This window comes from Macrotis lagotis, chromosome 2 (genome assembly GCF_037893015.1).
Source record: "Macrotis lagotis isolate mMagLag1 chromosome 2, bilby.v1.9.chrom.fasta, whole genome shotgun sequence".
NCBI lineage: Eukaryota > Metazoa > Chordata > Mammalia > Peramelemorphia > Peramelidae > Macrotis > Macrotis lagotis.
In genome coordinates this window covers 318,381,252-318,399,806 of record NC_133659.1, presented here as the reverse complement: position 1 = coordinate 318,399,806, position 18,555 = coordinate 318,381,252, and the positions used below count along the sequence as shown (strand labels likewise).

The 18,555-nt window shown below is 43.7% G+C and overlaps 1 protein-coding gene across 1 annotated transcript in view; it reads left to right on the top strand.

Annotated features, from left to right (window-relative positions):
- The first annotated feature begins 2,374 nt into the window (after positions 1-2,374).
- BLTP3B (bridge-like lipid transfer protein family member 3B) overlaps positions 2,375-18,555 on the top strand; it is a 91,496-nt gene continuing 75,315 nt past the window's right edge. Inside the window, exon 1 of the mRNA XM_074226656.1 lies at positions 2,375-2,467. Coding sequence (XP_074082757.1) covers positions 2,424-2,467 — 44 coding nt within the window. The 5' untranslated portion in view covers positions 2,375-2,423. The remainder of the gene's footprint in view (positions 2,468-18,555) is intronic.

Genomic DNA, 18,555 nt, shown 5'->3' with positions numbered 1-18,555 from the left:
TCTTTCCTTTTTTTTCCCCTTCACATAACCATGAAATAGATGCATCAACTGGAAGTGCTCATTATCTTCATTAATGACAGTAATCCATTTGCTCCATTACAGTATATATAATTCATCACATAACCAAATGGCTAAGTACCCATCTAGATCATGGAAAACTGGAGGTATCGACTGTTTCTACAAACAAGTCAATGACTGCTACTTTTCTGTGACCTCTTTCCCCCATGATACCTACCATGCTCTAAGCATTCACTCTAACTTCAACTGGATAATAATGTTGATGAGAGAAGGGAAGGAAACTATTCAGTCTGCTTTGCCCTAATCTATACCTGTTTGGGCATGAGCAAGACTACAACTCACATTCCCTTTTGACTGTTTCTGATTACCCTCCCTACCCATAGACCTACTACCCTCCCCACTCTTCTAAATCTTCCATGCCACTCTGCCCACCTCATAAGGATTGGAGTGAGCCCCTCCCCCCAAAAAAGAGGGTTAGGGAGTTTGGTCAGGAGAAAACAGGATGCTCTGCTGGGAGTTTCCAGCCCAGCATGTGCATACCCCAAGGAGGCTATTGAGAAGCAATTAACCCTTTTGTTTCTAAAGGCATACAAGAGTACACTTTACAATTTATTTCCTTTCACTTCGAATCAAGAGTTCAGTTCACTGAAAGCCAAGGGCCAGGGCCACTGAAAAAGGTTGGAAACCCATGATTCCACAGGACAAAATATGAACCGCATTATCTACCTCCTAACAGGTGATGGCTGCAGAATGCAGAGGACGACTATACATTTTGGACATAGATAATACCAGAATTTGCTTTTGGCCGACTATTTGTGGTTGGCAAAAGTGTTAGAAGGAGTTTTGTTTTCTTCTTTTAATGAGCAAAAAAGACGAAGGGGAGAGAAATGCTGGTTAATTGAAAAATAAAGGATTATTTTTAAAAAGAAAAATATCAGAAACCTTGCTCTAGAAGAAATGAAGAAAAATCTGGGAGGGGGGAAGGACTGAGCAGAGGGGAGAAAGACCCACTTTTGGAGCAGGGTTAACTTTTAAATTGGAAGAAAATAAATAAAATTCAAAAGAGGGGAATGGTGTAATAGGAAAAAAAGACCCTGGGACAATCTCCTATCTATAAAAGGGAGGGGGAGAGTCCTCAAGTGCCTCAGTTTCCCCTTCCTCACCCAAAGCTGGCACAGACTGTGCCTTTCCTTGCATTTCTTTATTTTTTAGGTTTTTGCAAGGCAATGGGGTTAAGTGACTGGCCCGAGGCCACGCAGCTAGGTCATTATGAAGCGTCTCAGGCTGGATTTGAACTCAGGGCCTCCCTGCACCCGCACCTGCGCTGCCTGGCCCGGGGCCTGCCCTCCCAGCGGGCTCGGACCAGCTCTGGCCCGGGCATCTTCCCGCCGCCTCCTCCCGCCCAGGGCCCAGGGCCACGCACGGACCGGCCCGGGCGGGCAGCTCCGCCCTCCGCCTCGGAGCCCCGCCCAAGCCCCGCCCCTCGCATGGCCCCGCCCCGACGGGGCTCCTTCCTGTCCAATAGAAACCTGCCCCTGTCCTCCAGTCCCGCCCCCGCCCCCTCCCGGAGCTCAGAGCCACGTCCTTCTCTCCGGGCGCCCCGCCCTTCCGCAGCCCGCCCAGCATCCTCCCCCTCCTCCCTCGTGCCCTCCCCCACCCCGCCCCTGGACTGTAGCACCGCCTCTTCGCCCAGAGGCCCCGCCCCTCGCTGAGGCCCCGCCCCACCTTCCCAAAGACCCACCTTCCCCGTGCTCTTTCCTTGGGTCTCCGGCACCGCGCCCCTTCGTTAGCCCCGCCCCTTCGCGTTAGCCACACCCCCATCCTTGGCTCAGCCTCCGCTTTCCCTGTCTCCCGTAGCCCCGCCCCTTCCCCTTAGCCACACCCCCACCCTCTGACCAGCCTCTCCTCTCCGTCTCCCGTAGCCACGCCCCTCTCTCTTAGCCCCACCCCCGCCCTCGGACCAGCCTCTCCTCTCCCTGTGTCTCCCGTAGCCACGCCCCTCTCTTTTAGCCACACCCCCACCCTCGGACCAGCCTCTCCTCTCCCTGTCTCCCGTAGCCACGCCCCTCTTCTCGTAGCCACACCCCTCCCTTGGATCCGCCTATCCTTTCCCCGCGTCTGCGGTAGCCCCGCCCCGAAGCCCCGCCCCCGAGAGGTCGCTCTTCCCCCAAGGGTCTCAGGTGATGGTGCAGTCAAGATGGCGCTGGCGGCGGCGGCGGCGGCGGCGGCCTGAGCTGGGATGAGCCAGCCCGTCCCTCGGCGGCGCCGGTGGCAGCTTCGGCGGCGGCCGCGGGGCCGCGGGGGCCGGGGCCTCGGGGCTCGCCTTGGGCCCGCGGCTGCGCTCGGGCCGGCGGAGGCGCGAGGCGGGGGCGCGGGGTTGCGGCGCGCGGCCCTCTCCGCCCGCCATGGCCGGGCTCATCAAGAAGCAGATCCTCAAGCACCTGTCCAGGTCGGTGCGGGGGAGCCCCTCGCCGCGGGGATGCCGGCCCGCGCCCCTCCGCGGGCCGAGTTCGGGTCTGGGGGCGCGTCTGTAAGGAGGGCGAGAGGACCCCCAAGGCGGCGGGGGCGGAGGGCCTCGGGGTGCTTCAGTCATTCATCCCGGCGGGGCCCGGAGCCCCCGAGGGGCCCTTCCGGGAGCCGGTGACCTTCCAGAAGGCATTTAGCCGGGGGACCCCCGGGGGGCTCGGGGCCCCGGGCAGCCCCGAATCTCAGCGGCCTTTCCTTCCGGGAAACAAGTCAGGATCGCCGGCCTTCCAGGGGTCCCCCCAGAAGGGGAGCGATCTGGACAGATGGGAATCAGTCAATAAAGAAATGCTGTGAGGACCCCCCCCCCCCCCGATCCAGAGAGCCCGGCAGAGAAAAATGGGAGGGGAGAGGAAGAGGAAGACCCTGGGAGGCAGAGGAGAAGGGAAACAAGTTTTGGGGTCACTGGGGTCCATTAGTAGAAGTCTCTGCACCCCGGAGGAAGGGGCATGGTGACGCCTGAAACTCAGAGACACATATGCAAAGTTTGGGACAGAAATGCTTTTCATTGAAAAATACTAGCAAGCTTGGGGATCATTATCCCACGTAATTGGGGTCCTCAGAAGCCTATACAAACAGGGAGGAGGGGGGTGAATTCAGATATATAAATATATATATATATATATATATACATACAGATTTTGGCACAGAAATACTTTTCAATGAAAAACACTATGTTGGAAGGAAATTCAAAGCAGCGGCAGAGGTCGGGAATCATCAGCTACTGATGGGACTGGGCTAGGTCTTGTATGACAGCTGTCTCCAGAGCTGAGCAATGTAAGGAAAGTAGGGGATGGAAAAGGGAGTGCCGTCCAGGCCCCAGGGATAGCTGCAAAGGAGGGAAAAAATGCAGGATTTCAGGCCGGGGTCCCTGCAGCTTGGCCAGCTTCGCCGTGTCATGCCTTGTGATGGCCCGCTGAAAGACAGGATGTGAGAACCGGCTTCAAGAGATTGAAGGGTTGGACTTGGCCTGCTTGGTGTCAGGGGACAGAACCAGGGGCAGCTTCTTAAAGAAAACACAGCTTTCTAAAAGGAAGCTGGTTATTGCAGGGCCAAATGGCTTTTTCACTCATCAGAAGTAACAGACTTGGTGACTACTTGTTTGGGTTGGGGATCCTGTAAAGAGAATTGTTTTTTAGAGAGTCTTTATACTAAAATGACTTTGCTTTCCTCTTCAGCTCAGAAATTGTGTTTCTTTGAGATTGAATTGGCATTTTGCTCTCTACCACTCCTGTGCCCTTGGGCAAGTCATTTCTCTGCTTAAGGTCTGTTTCCTCTTCTGTAAAATGAAGAGGGAGGCCGAACTAGGTGATTGCTGAGCTCCGTTTTTCACTTTTAAGTCTTGTGATCAATGACCTTGTCCCACTGACCTTTTGATTTTCCATGTGACTTGAGTTGGTTGGGTTTGGTTTTCTGAAGGTTTTTCACTATACATACCATGCTGTGTCCTCCACCCCCTTTGGAAAGGGTTCACTTAATGACAGCCTCTTGGAAATGAGGCAATGATTTCCTGTAAGCAGTAGCTTGGAATGTTTTCTTGGTCAGATGTTAATGTTGATGTTTACTAACCAAACTCCTTATTAGGGTTCAGTTTTCCAAAGTATGCATTCATTAATGCATGTGCTTATTTTTCACCAACAGTTTTGTGGGAGGCCAATAACCCAAGGCACCAAGATGCCCTTGATTTTGACTTCATTCTTAGGTAACAAAAAGTTCCTAAAAGCCTGGGCTCTTACTTTTGGATTTTGGCATCTATGGTGATAAAGCCAAGAGTTGTCATTTTTTCCATTTCATAATGTGGTTATAGTCAGGAATGACTCAGGCAAGCTGGCAATTTATTTCTTGCTTAGCTTCCCCATATTTGTCTCTTAAAGAGGACTGAATAACCTTGTTCCAAGTCATTACTCAGAAGCCACTCATTGAGTTTTATTAGAGCAATCCTGAATGCTGCTACTTCCTTTTATCCACGGACAAGTGAATACCTCAAATTCAAATCTGTCAAGCCTATCATTCAAATTAAAACTTTCATGAAGATAAACAAATCTTGTATATACATAGAATAAAAGTTTCTCTCTAATTCAGCTTGAATGAGCTACTTTGCTAGCTGTTTTAAACGAATTTTAAATTTCTAAATCTGTAAAATGATCAGAGTTCTGAAGAGTGTAATATGAGAGTAGAAATAGCTACTCAGTACAAAGATGTCCTAGTCAAATCAAAAATAAAATAAGACAGTAGCATAAGAGAGTACATATAGTATGACCTTTGATGGATATATATATGTGTGTGTGTAATATATACATATAAAATATATGTATATATATGTATATATGTATATATATATATGTAGAGAGAGAGAGAGAGAGAGAGAGAGAGAGAGAGAGCGAAAGGACATTTTTTTATTCAGAGTTTCATACATTTTAAAAACGTGTAAGGAGTCCAAAACCCATTTCAGAATTCCTTGGTGAAAAGAAGCTAACTATCATTAAACTGAGATTTTTGTTTTTCTTCTGATTTGATGTTTAGATGTGATTCAAGTCAGATGTTATTGCCACACATTCCAGGACAAAGGTGGTAGTTGCTTTGGCAAAGCAACACAATATCCATGTGTTCAGGATTGTGCCCTGAGGTTACTTTTTAACCTGTGTGATCTCTAATAATTTTATCATGATTTGTAATGAGTTTCTGCAACTGAAACATTTCAGTCATTTAAGTTCTTATATGTGATTCATTGGCTCCATTGCTATTCTGTATGTACTTTTAGTAGGAGGAATTAGGTTGCTGGTTTGGTTATAAAAATTGAAATGGATTAGAATGCAGAACTGAAAGTTTCATCAATTCTTTTGTGTCTGACTCTTCTTGAGCCCATTTGGAGTCTTCTTGGAGGAGATACTGGAGTGATTTACCATTTTCTTCTCCAACTCCAACTTACAGATGAGGAAACTGAGGTAAAGAGGGTTAAGTGACTTGTCTAGAGTCATACAGTTAGGAGGTGTCTGAGACTAGATTGGAACTCAGGTCATCTTGACTCTAGGCCTGGTGCTCTATCGTACCTCCTAACTGTACTGTACTGAAAGACCTGAGTTCAAATCCTGGTTCAGACACTTATTAATTCTGTGACCCTAGAGAAATGTAGTTATAGTATCCCAGTAGCCTCAAATTAATCTAGCTAAATTAGCTGTATAACCCTAGGTAACCTCTCTGTGCCTCTTGTGTAAAAGGGACTAGTAATTTCACTTTCTTCCCTCTCCCCTCCCCACCTAGGATCATTGTGAGGAAGAAATAAGATGTGGAAAGTACTTTGTCAGTATTAGTTAATCAGTGCCAACTATTGTCATAATTGTTATATTCACAGAAGTTGAGAAGTGTGAAAGAAATGAAAGATAATCTAGACATCCTTTTTTTTTTTCCAGGCACCCCTTTGGAAGTCTAGTGATACCCATGGTCCCCTCATTAGACCAATGCTTTTAAATGTCTATGACAAAATAAAGAGGATTTCAAAGGAGAGCTGTTATTTTGAAAGAAAGATACAATAACTTCCCCATCCAAACTCACAGACCCTCTGAAATTTATTCACAGACACCACATTAAGAACCCTTGCTCTAGTTCCACTTTCTCATTTAATGATTGCTTTAATCAATCAATCTTGATGTAAATCTAGTTTGGAATCTCCTTTACCAAGACTCTGAACCCTCTCAGAAACCCAAATATCTTTACATCTCTGAAGATCAGGGATTGACACCTGGATCAGATATATCAAAGGTGACACTTGCAGGTTTGTGAGTTAAGGATCAGCTGCTCCTAGAAGTAAGATGTGCCCCAATCAAAATAGGACCCTCCTCTAAAACCAAGGGGCTTCTTATAGCGGGAGGGAGAGCTGGCATTGATACTGGCTGGGTTGGGGGGGAAGACTGGAAGAGGCAGTGCTTGACTGATAGTATAAATCTGTGGCAAACTCAGTAAGTCACTTGAGACTGTGGTCCTCTGATTTACTTAAGCTATGTATAATTTGTGGTGAAGATACTTCTTAGGATTTCTGATCTAAATCTGGAAGAGTCCTTGGAAGTCATTGAATCCAACCCCCTCTTTTTCCTGTATCAGGAAACTGAAGCTGAAAAAGCCCTTTTAAACTCACCTGTCCAGGATAGCACAGTGTGTAGGTGACTGAGCCTGGACTGAACACTGAAATGCAATGTCCTTCCCACCCAGGTACCCTCGTGATTCAAGACAGATGCACTTACTTCCCTTGGGCCGTGGCAGGAGAGTGTTGCTAAGAAATGGGGATGGGAGCTCAGGGAAACCTGTGGTTTGGTAACTTCTCTGTTTTGTCAGAGCACCATGGAAAGTACTAAGGGAAAATGTGCTTATTCAAGTCCTCTACACTCTACACTCTGTGACTTTACTGCACCATCTGGTTCCCCTAGTCCTTCCCCTGCTAGTTCCCAACTCAGTTCCCAACTCCCAACTCAGATTATTCCCTTGGTATCCCTGCTCCAGAGCTGGATGGTGAAAGAAATCACAACACTGTGCCTCTATACGTCCACTGCTGTTGTGTCCAGTTACTACTCTTAGAGGCAGAGAGGAGAGCCTTCTTATACTGAGCCCTTGATTTCATCATCTTCATTCCATCTTACTCTTCCATCTATTTATTGGTTTCCCCTCTGGTTATGTATTGGCTATTGGATTGGAGTGACTTCATAGTACATCTGGTAGAAATGGGATAAAGGGGAGGGATGGTCCATAGAGCCACAGGGCATCCTTCAACTATTGTGAGTGAGAGAAGGGACCTGCACTGACACAAAGGTTGCTTTAGAGGAAGCTTCTTTGGCTGTCAATAAAGGTTTTGGAAAAGTTGGATTCTTGGCTAGGAAAATGGAAATGAACTCATACATGGTATTGCATGCATTGCTCCCTGCAGAGCTCTTGGCTTTTAGGGACTGTGCCCTGAACCCAAAGAGGCCTTTCGATGACTCAGTCACTGCACAAGTCAAAGGCTAAGAGTGTTGTTGGGGAGAGGAAGTGAAATCCAGAAGCTTAAGTTGGAGGATTATGTTGAATTCTGCTGATCCACAGTCAGGAAAGGACTTGACTGTGGAAGTGAGAGTGAGAATTAAGAACCATTCCCTACAGTAAGGAAGTTTCAGTGTCAGCCAAATACTACACCTTCCTTACCCCCCTAGAGACATTTTCTTCACTGAGGGCTTAAGCTTTTTTCCATCAAAGTATTGAAAAAAGTTTCAGAATAATTGAGGGTGTGGTCCAGTGGAGTCAATTTGGGGAATTTACCAATGACTTACTTTTTCAAGGTCATTTAAATCAGACTGGAAGGAAAGACTATCCCTTATCCCTTTTTAGGTAGTAACTAAGATGGGACATTATATATATATATATATATGAAATACCCATTGTACAGGTTCTATGTTGGGGTTCTGCGAGGAAAGGGGTGAAATTTTTAAAAGAATTGTTTGGCATACTGGATCTCTACTCTCCCCCCAAGGGCCTTTCCCTCCCCACTCCCCCAATGACTCCCATACCCTATAATTTGTTTATTTTGAGTGGCAATTAGATCTCACCATTTGGCTCCTGAAATGGCCTTGAGCCTTAACTATAAGCCTCTTTGCTACCACACCATAAAGATAGATCAGCTGGTGAAATTTGAGTGTGAAATCTGAACTGTCTGGGCAGATAGGGCTTTTGTTTCCAAGGGGCCCTCTGGGGAGGGTGGAAGGGGCCATGATGGCTGGGACATGAAAGATCTGATTCATGCTGTCTGGTCTTGAGGAAGGCCTTGGACTTCTCTCATCCTGAATGTCCTCATCTGTAAAATAGGGATGGTCGTCACCCTGTCTCACAAGGTTGTTGTGAGGATCAGATAAAATTAGATAGAAAAAGTCTTCATTCCTCACCAGGCTGTGCTCCTTTTTCTCTGAGTCCCTACATAGGTGCCCCTTTCCTCTCTTCCCATGCCCCCTACACCATTTCCTGTTACCTTCTGTCTTCTCCCATTGGAATAGGGAGGGAGGAGTGTTTTTCTTTCTTCTTGACCTTTGATTCCCAACCCTTAGCCTGGGACATCATCGTGCTGAAGAAATGGTAGTTGGTTTGGCTTGTTTACTTTGCCAACCTTAAGGCATTGTATCAGTAAATCAATACTTGTTGGTTTATTTTGCCCATCATTGGTCAAGGAGCCTGGGAAGCATGTGAAGATGGTAAGAAGCCCTAGTTTAGCCTCCTGCCCCAGACAACTGGGACTCTTCACACCCACCCAATACCAAAGCATCTCCTACTGATACACCTGCTCTGGATAGGGCCCTGGGCTTAGCACTGGACAGATGGTATCTCATTTGATCCACATAGCAACTCTGTGAAGCTTGTGTCATCCTTCACTCCATTATACAGTTGTGAAAGCTGAGGCAGATCAAGAGGAAGTGACTAGCATCCCACAACTATTAAGTGTCTTGAGTCTGGATTTGAACTTCCTCACTCCAGGCCCAGGTCTCTGTCCTATACAACATTAGCTGGCTTGGACTACTAGACATTAAAGGAATCCCACTGAGTCCATAAGGATTGGAAACATTTTCTCTGAGGGCGTGAGGAGAAGGACATCTTGAAATCTTTGAAGATAGTACCTATCGGGGCAAGTTAAAGCATCTTGTCTGCCAACTGGGTCATCTCATCCATTTCCCTAGCCTCTGGTATCAAGAGGAAGCTCAGCTCATCAAGTATGAAACACCTGCATGCTAGGGATAGAGAGACAAATCATTCTTGCCCTCATATGGCACAAGATAATAATACCAACTAGCATGTATTTAGACCTCTAAGTTCTACAAAGTGCTTTATGCAGATAATCTCATTTTATTCCTGGGAAGTTGGTACTATTGGCCTGCCCATTTTATTCATGAGAAAATTGAAACCTAGAGGAATTAAATGATTTGCCCAGGGTCCAGAACTTCCTATATTCTAACCTAATCCAAACCCAGCTTTTTAATAGATGAGCTAACTGAAATGCAGGGAAGAAACACTTATGTTTGGTAAGACAGAACAAAAAACTGGAGCAAAAAGATAATTTAGACTAATGAAAATCATGTTTTCATTCAGAGATATGTATGTTTGTGTGTGTGTGTGTGTGTGTGTATATACAAGCTAGGAGGCTCAGTGGATAGAGCACTGGCCTTGGAGTCAGGAGTACCTGAGTTCAAATGCGGACTCAGACACTTAATAATTGCCTAGCTGTGTGACCTTGGGCAAGCCACTTAACCCCATTGCCTTGCAAAAAAAAAAACCTTAAAAAAAGATACACACACACACACACACACACACACACACAAACTTGTCAAAAGAAGTTCAGGTAATCCTGTAAGATCTGGGAATCTTTATCAGATAAAAAATGTCTACTTAATTAAGATTTTGGAGAATATTTTGCTTTCACTGGACTTGGATATCTTGTTTCCCTCCATTCAGGGCTTCTGTAATCTCAGAAATTCCCAAATGGAGATGGAATATGGCAACCCTACCTTGGTGTTGGGCCATGCATCAACAGAGATTAAGTAAGAATTTTATCCAAGAGATGGAGATAAATCTGCCTCAGTGATCTGGGAATACTTCTGATTTAAACTCCATTGAAAACTTATAGGTTAGGATGATGGCAGGACTTGGGAAAAGGACTCTAAATCAGGGGTATGATTAATATCCAATGTGTTCAAATGGCAATGTGTCAGAATCTAGGGAACGAAGGGTTGAATCATCTTTAAAACAAGTGATTGCAGCAAAAGGATATTACATATGAAGGGTTTTTTTAAGGCATTAAAAAGTTACAAGATATATTGCATAAGATAATACTTTTAATTATTTTGTTTTGTTTAATCCATTTGTATACCACTATAAATGTATTTTGAATCTATTGTGGTCTTTCTATTCCCACTAACATCTTACTAATTCAAAACCTTATTAACTTTTTTACAGATAAGAGATGTTGTAAGAGCTTTCTGTCTTTGTGCTTTTACTTTGAGCTCAAAGCTATTTGTTTTTTAGAAAGATTTTATTTATTTTGAATTTTACATTTTCCCCCAATCCCCCTTCCCTCCCCCCATCCCCCACAGAAGGCAGTTTGTTAGTCTTAACATTGTTCCCATGGTATACAGTGATCCAAGTTGAATGTGATGAGAGAGAAATCATATCCTTAAGGAAGAAAAATAAAGTGTAAGAGGTAGCAAAATTACATAATACACAGACTTTTTTTTTAAATTAAAAGTAATAATCTTTGGTCTTTTTTCTAACTCCAGAATTCTTTTTCTGGAAACAGATGGTATTCTTCATCACAGAAACCCCCAAATTGTGCCTCATTGTTGCATCGATGGAATGAGCAAGTCCATTAAGGTTGACCATCACCCCCATGTTGCTGTTGGGGTGTACAATGTTTTTGTGGTTCTGCTCATCTCTCTCAGCATCAGTTTATGCAAATCTTTCCAGGTTTCACTGAATTACCATCTCTCCTGGTTTCTAATTGAACAATAGTGTTCCATGGCATACATAGACCACAGTTTGTTAAGCCATCCCCCAATTGAGGACATCCACTTAATTTCCAATTCTTTGCTACCACAAACATTAAAACCATTCTTAACCATGTTGACCAAGTAATCTTTTTAACACAGGAAGAAGGAAAGAGGGGAAGGAGGAGGAAGAGAAGGGAGAAGAGTGTATCTGATTAAGCCACTGTCCCAATCAAAAATGTTCCAGTGACTCATTGCCAAGCTCATTATGGCCTTTAAACTCTTCCATGATTCCCTTCCAGGCTCCATTGTGAGGCTTATTTTACAAACTACCTTCTTCCATTCAGTTTTAATCATCCTCCTTTCTCCCCAGTCTCATCCTGTGTGCTCATTGCACAATCTATACCCACATAATCTTTTGTAAAAATCTTGTGGTTCCTTCAAAGCTTATCTCAATTCTGACCTCTTCCTTGAGGTTTTCCCCTCTGTGGCCTGCCCTGCCTCCTGTCAGAAGTGACTTCCCTTAAAATTGAAACTTTTGTTTGATCTCTTCTATATAGATCTCTTATTCTAATTTTTTTTTTGAGGGGTGTCGGGTGGGGTAAAGTAGGACCCTGTATATTCATTGGTGTAAGTAACCTTTGGAGAGAAACCTCTTTCTTTCATGAAGATTGACTTCTGTTCTGCAGCTTTGGGTCTTAGAATGTGCTCGAGATTAAGAGGCTAAATGACCTGGCCAGAGTCACCCAACACACACACAAGCAGAAACTAAAGCCAGGTCTTAGCTCCAAGAATGGCTTTTCATTAGTATCCTCCATTGCCTCTGTCCTTCGAATTTACCTTGTATTCAGATTATTGGTCATCCATCTCATCTTCTTAACTGACTGGAAATTCTTGAGGACTGAATTCTATTGTTTTTCTTTTTTTTCATCCTTATCGTCTCGCACATTGTTGGTTTCTGTTGCTGCCAAAGTAATCTTAGTCACCTTGAATGTAGTAAATGTTTTTTGAATTGATCTTTCTCTCCTCTCTAGTCTTGTTTGAGCAATCAGTCCATGAGTATTTATCAAGTGCCAGGTACCTCTTAGGCTTTGAAGAGATTAAAATAGCTCCTGCTCTTATGGAGAAATGACATCCAGAGAGTCCAACTCACCCTGGGATGTTCTGTGCCTGTGTCTTATCTAGTGGTAAGGAGGTGATAGAAGGGAATCAGGAATTGGAATGTCAGAGGGCAGGGTAGGGAGCAGGGGCATCTGGGCATCTCCTCAGTAAGAAGTCCCCTACTTCCCTCAGGCCCAGATGAAGTCAGCTGGGGCCCCAGCAAGCTTGGGAATGGCTCTCACTGTTAGACTGTGTGTGTGTGTGTGTGTGCACGCATGCATGTGTGTGCACACACAGGTGTGTATGAGGGTATGCACATCGTCATTTCAAGTATTTTTAAACAGCTAAATATGTATTTAGTTTGCATGAATAATAGGTTAGCCATATGTTTTTTAATTTAATATTCTCATTTTGTACAACTAATGTTTTTTATACATTAATAAAATATTCTTGTTTAAAAGTAAACGAAATACCCCCTTCCCCCAAAAAATATAGACACGCTTGAGCAATAAAGTAAAGGGGAGAGAAAAAAATTAAAATAAAAAAAATAATAGTAATAATTGTAGCTATGGCCAGGTGGCGCAATGGATGGAGCACCAGCCCTGGAGCCAGGAGCACCGGAGCCCATGTCCGGCCCTGTACACCCAACAATCACCCAGCCGTGTGACATGCAAGCCACCCCAACCCCACTGCCCTGCAAAAACCAAAAAAGAAAAAAAAAGGACCCAAAATAAAATAAAATAGTAATAATAGTAGGGGTGGCTGGGTGGTGGACAGAGCATTGGCCCTTGAGCCAGGAGCACCCGGGTCCAAATCTGGCCTCAGACACCCGACGATCACCCTGCTATGTGGCCCCAGGCAGGCCACCCAGCCCCACTTGCCCTGCACCCCCCCAAAAATAATAATAATAAAAAATGTGCTTGAATCTTTGTTGAAACACCAACAACTCTGTCATGGGTGGATCACATTCTTTATGGTAAGTCCATGGCAAAAGTTACTTCCATATTTTTCCACTGTTGCCATTGCTGATCGCAACTCCCTCCTTTCTTATTTCTCCACTACCATGTACTTTATTTTCTCTCTCCTTTCACTCTGACTCTGCTGTAGGGTAGCTGAGTGGCGCAGCAGACAGATCCCTGGTCCTGGGGCAAAGAGGCCCTGAGCCCCCATACTACCCCTTAGGCCCAGAATCTACCTGGCCCTATGGTCCCGGACAGGCCTTCCAATCGCAGCCCCTTGCAAGAAGTAAAAAAGAAAATGTGATATATCTGACCACTGTCCCCCCATGGTCCATCCTCTCCTCCTTTATTCACATCCCCACCCCTTCCCCCTGCCCCACCTCCTTCTTACTCCAGATGTCTATACCCCATTGAGTATATTTGCTGTTTCCTCTCCTAGCCACCTCTGATGAGAGCAAAGTTTCCTTCATTCCCCCTTGCCTCCCCCCTTCCATATCATTGCAATAGCTCATTGTAATAAAGAAAAATCTTATTATATGAAATATCTTGGCCTATTCCCCCTCTCCTTTTTCTTTCTCCTATTACATTTCCCTTTTTCCTATTGATTCCATTTTTACCCCATATTTTATCTTCAAATTCAGCTTTCTCCTGTGCTTCAACTATAAAAGCTCTCTCTACCTGCTCTATTAACTGAGAAGGTTCATATGAGTCTTATCAGTGTCATTTTTCTATGCAGGAATACATGCAGTTCGTCAAGTCCCTCATATTTCCCCACCTCTCCTCCAATCTCCATGCTTCACCTGAGTCCTGTATCTGAAGATGAAACCTTCTGTTCAGTTCTGGCCATTCCAACAGGAATGTTTGAAGTTCCCCTGGTTCATTGAAAGTCCATCTTTTTCCCTGGAAGAGGATGTTCAGCCTTGCTGGGTAGTTGATTCTTGGCTGCATTCTAAGCTCTTTTGCCTTCTGGTATATTATATTCCAAGCCCTTCCAGTGTAGTTGCTGCTAAGTCCTGTGTGATCCTGATTGCAGCTCCACGATATTTGAACTGTGTCCTTCGGGCTGTTTGTAATATTTTCTCTTTGACTTGGGAGTTCTGGAATTTGGCTATAATATTCCTGGGAGTTGCTTTTTGGGGATCTCTCTCTCGGGGGGATCGGTGGATTTTCTCCATTTCTATTTTGCCCTCTGCTTCTAGAATATCAGGACAATTTTCCTGTAGTAATTCTTTGAAAACGATGTCAAGGCTCTTTTCCTGATCATGACTTTCAGGCATTCCAATAATTTTTAAATTATCTTTCCTAAGTCTGTTTTCCATATCAGTTGTTTTTTCAATTGAGATGTTTCACATTTTCTTCTAATTTTTCCCTTTTTTGGTTTTGAAGTATTGAGTCCTGGTTTCTCATAAATTCATCAGTCTCCCTGAGTTCTATTCTTTGTCTGAAGGATTTGTTCTCCTCAGAGAGTTTTCTTATCATCTTTTTCCATCTGGCCAATTTTGCTTTTTAAAGCATTCTTCTCCTCCATAACTTTTTGAACTGTTTTATCCATTTGACTTAAGCTGGTTTTTAGCATGCTATTTTCTTCAGCATTTTTTTGGATTTCCTTGACTAGGCTGCGGACTTCATTTTCATGTTTTTCCTGCATCTCTCTCCTTTCTCTTCCCAGTTTTTCTTTTCCCAGTTTTTCTTCTTACTCCCTCACTTGATTTTCAAAGTCTTTTTTGAGCTCTGTCATAGCCTGAGCCCAATTTCTGTTTTTCTTGGAGTCTTTAGATGCAGGAGCTTGTGCTTCCTCATCTTCACATTGAGTATTTTGATCCTTCTTGGGCTCATTTGCAAAATATTTCTCAATGGTGTTCCTCTTGTTTCTCTGCTTGCTCATTTTCCCAGCCTGGGCCTGGTTTGGGGGTGCTTCCTGAGCTTTTGGGACACTCCCACAAGGGTCTCAGTGTGTGAGGTTCTGTCCTCCCTCCTGGTCTGTGAATGACCATAAGCTCCCCCCCCCCCCCACCACAGGGCTGAGGTGGGGGGGGCCCTGCTGTTCTATGGCGGGGCCTAGACTGGGATCAGGATCTGAATGTGGTCAGAGCCCCAGAGTCCTGTTCCAGGGGCAGAGGACAGAGCTCCACAGTCTCTCTTCACTCCCTTCCCTCAGCTCAATATGTTCATGTCCTGGGGGCTCCTGCTTGGTCTCTGCCTGCTTCTGTTTCCTGGAACTAGGCTGCCCTGGCTGTGCTGCTTGCTGTGTGCCCTGAGGGCTGGGCTCCATGTGCTCGCTCTGGCAGAGGTCCCCTCAATTTTTGCCTGGTGCTCCCCGGGGTGTAGCTCAGGAAACTTCCCTGCTGCTGCGGGGAGCTGCAGCTCCTAGCGCCCTGGGGCTGCCTCCGGGAGACTGAAGTTCTTTCTTAGCCACATATTTTTAAGGTCATTTAAGGTATATTTTATAATGTTTTCCTAGCACTTAAAATTGTAAAGATCTCTTTCTCTCCCTTCTCTTTTTCCCTCTTCTCCCCTCTCTCCCCCTTCCCCCCTCTCATTCTCTTTGTGTGTGTATAATATATTACATAATATATATGGATATATATTATATGTAAAATATAAAAACAAATAAATGAAGATTTGCCAGGGTACACACACACACACACACACACACACACACACACACACACACACACACCTTCTGAATTATAGCTGGCTTCTGATGTAAAGTATCACTTCCCAAAGGAGGTGATGCCATGACAGGGATTTGAATGATGAGTGGCTATGCTAAGTCGCCACCTCTCTTTCTCCTCAAAGCCATCAGGGTCCAGTGACCAGATATGGATCAGGACAATTGGAGATGGCCCTGGATGTGAGGCAGTCAGGGTTAAATGACTCACCCAAGGTCCCACAGCTAGTAAGAGTCAAATGTCTGAGGCCGGATTTGAACTCAGGTTCTTTTGACTCCAGGGTCTTTGTTTTATCCACTGCATTACCTAGCTACCTGTTGTAAAGTATGTATATTTGGTTACATACACAGTCTGTCTTACCAAAGATAAATCTCTTAATGTCAGAATTGTGTTCTGTATATGACTTGTTTAGAAATAATATTAAAAAGCAGACAAATAAATGATTTGAGGGAAGGAGCAGGTGCTTTTCAAAAGTATGTTGCTTTGTCACATTTTATATGGTAATCAATAATACATATGAAATACCGACATTTTGTTCATGAACATTGTCTTTATGCCTCTGTATGTGTATCATTCTACATTAAAAGCAATTTTCATATTACCTTAAAGAATACCAAATGGTATAATTAGAAATTATAGTCATAATAGTATTGCTACACTTTTTTGAGGACATGAAAAAATGGAACTGTGGCTTATTAAGAATATTTCTTTTTAATGAAAAGTTATTAATAGATACTAATTTCCTTTTCATAATGTCAGAGAATCACTAAAGAATTCATGACATTCTTTTGAAAATACAAGTCCAGGGGTGGCTAGGTGGTGCAGTGGATAAGGCACGGCCCTGGAGTCAGGAGTACTTGGGTTCAAATCTGGTCTCAGACAATTAATAATTACCTAGCTGTGTGGCCTTGGGCAAGCCACTTAACCCCATTGCCTTGCAAAAAAACCTAAAAAAAAAAATACAAGCCCAGGTGTGACTCATTTAGTCCAGTAGATGCTACATAAATCCAAACATGTTTTAAATATAATTTAAAAAAAAACAGGTTTGTATCTATCTATATTTTTGTCCAAATTCTCTTCCTTCCTCACTCATGGAGAAAGCAAGAAATGTGAAATCCATTCTATACTTGAAATTATAGAAAACACATTGCTATGCTAGCCATGCTGCCAAAAGTAAATAAAAGATAATTAAATAAATAAATGGATGCATGGATGGATGGATGTTATCAATGGCTCATAATTTCTTAGTTCAGAATGATTAAAATGACTGTTCTTAAGATATCTTAATAAAAGGACCATCTCTCTCAAGGGAAGAGGGTTGCTGAATCATGGCAAGACTGGTCTTACATGCAGTTTGGAAAGCTTGTTCCTCCCCCTTTAGTGCCAGTCATTGACTGGGGTCACAATCTAACTGATACAGTCACCTCCATACATTTTTTTCCCTGCCTTTCTCACTATACTAATGAGCACAGAGGAGGAATAGTAGCCTTCTTGAATAGGTGCAAAGGACAATAACACTGACCCTCATTCAACCCCTGACAAGGTGCAAAGTGATTCATTTAATCACCTTTCCTTTTGTCTCACTCTCTTCTTCTTTTAAAAGGTTGGCATCTTTTGAGTTTCTTCAAAGACCAGTCATTCTAGCTTTTGTAATGTAATACCTTCACAGACATCTGTGAGGTTCTGGCAATATCCTCTCAAACTTGTGGAAACAAAACACTTGATTCTTTCTCACAGATAATAAATCAAGAAAAATAGTGAAAGTGAAGAAAAGTTCGTTCTACATTTAGGGCCCATCAGTTTTCTATCAGCGAGTGGATGGCATCAAGTCCCTAAAAATTACCTTAGGTCATTGTGTTGCTGAGAATAGCTAAATCATTCACACTTGATCATCATACAATGTGGCTGTTACTTTGTACAGTGCTTTCCTGGTTCTGTTTACTTCATTTTGAATCCATTCATGTAAATATTTCCAGGTTTTTTGAAACCATCTTGCTTGTCATTTCTTTTTTTTTTTCTTTTTTTTTGAAAGGAAGTGAATGGGGTTAAGTGACTTGCCCAAGATACAGCTAGGTAATTATTTAAGTGTCTGATGTCATATTTGAACTCAGGTACTTCTGACTCCAGGGCCAGTGCTCTATCCACTGTGCCACTTAGCTGCCCCCCGCTTGTCATTTCTTAAAGTACAGTAGTATTCCATCACAATCATATACTACAATTTGTTCAGCTATTCCCCAATTGATGGGCATCCCCTCACTTTCCAGTTCTTTGCTAATAAACTTATCCTTTTTAAAGGGCTACTGGGATGAATCTTTGTATAAATGGAGTATTCTCATACATTTTATTGATTTCATAAGTTTATTTTTTTGATATTGAATTTTTTTTAGCTAGAGTTATAAGCTATTTGGATCCTTCCCTCTTTCTCCCTTTTCTATCTTCCTTCCTCCTCATCTTTACCCTTTTCTGTATTTATCTGTCACAACCACTTCAAGAGGGGCCCCAGCCGTGGTTCTCTCTCTCCTCTCCCTATCCCATGCTTCTCTTCACTCACTTGATGACTTTTTTTGAATCTTTCCTCTTTGCCAGCTGCATTGCCTCCATATGAGTATTCTTTTCCTTATTAGTTCTTCAGCTTCTTTTATGTGTTGTCTTTTCCCATATGAGGATGCTGACTTAGCATGCACTTATTGCTTTAAGATTTGCAAAACATTTTACAAATATTACCTCACTTCATCTTCAAAACAACTCTGAGAGGTAGGTGCTGTTACTGATCCCCTCTTACAAACTAGGCATCTT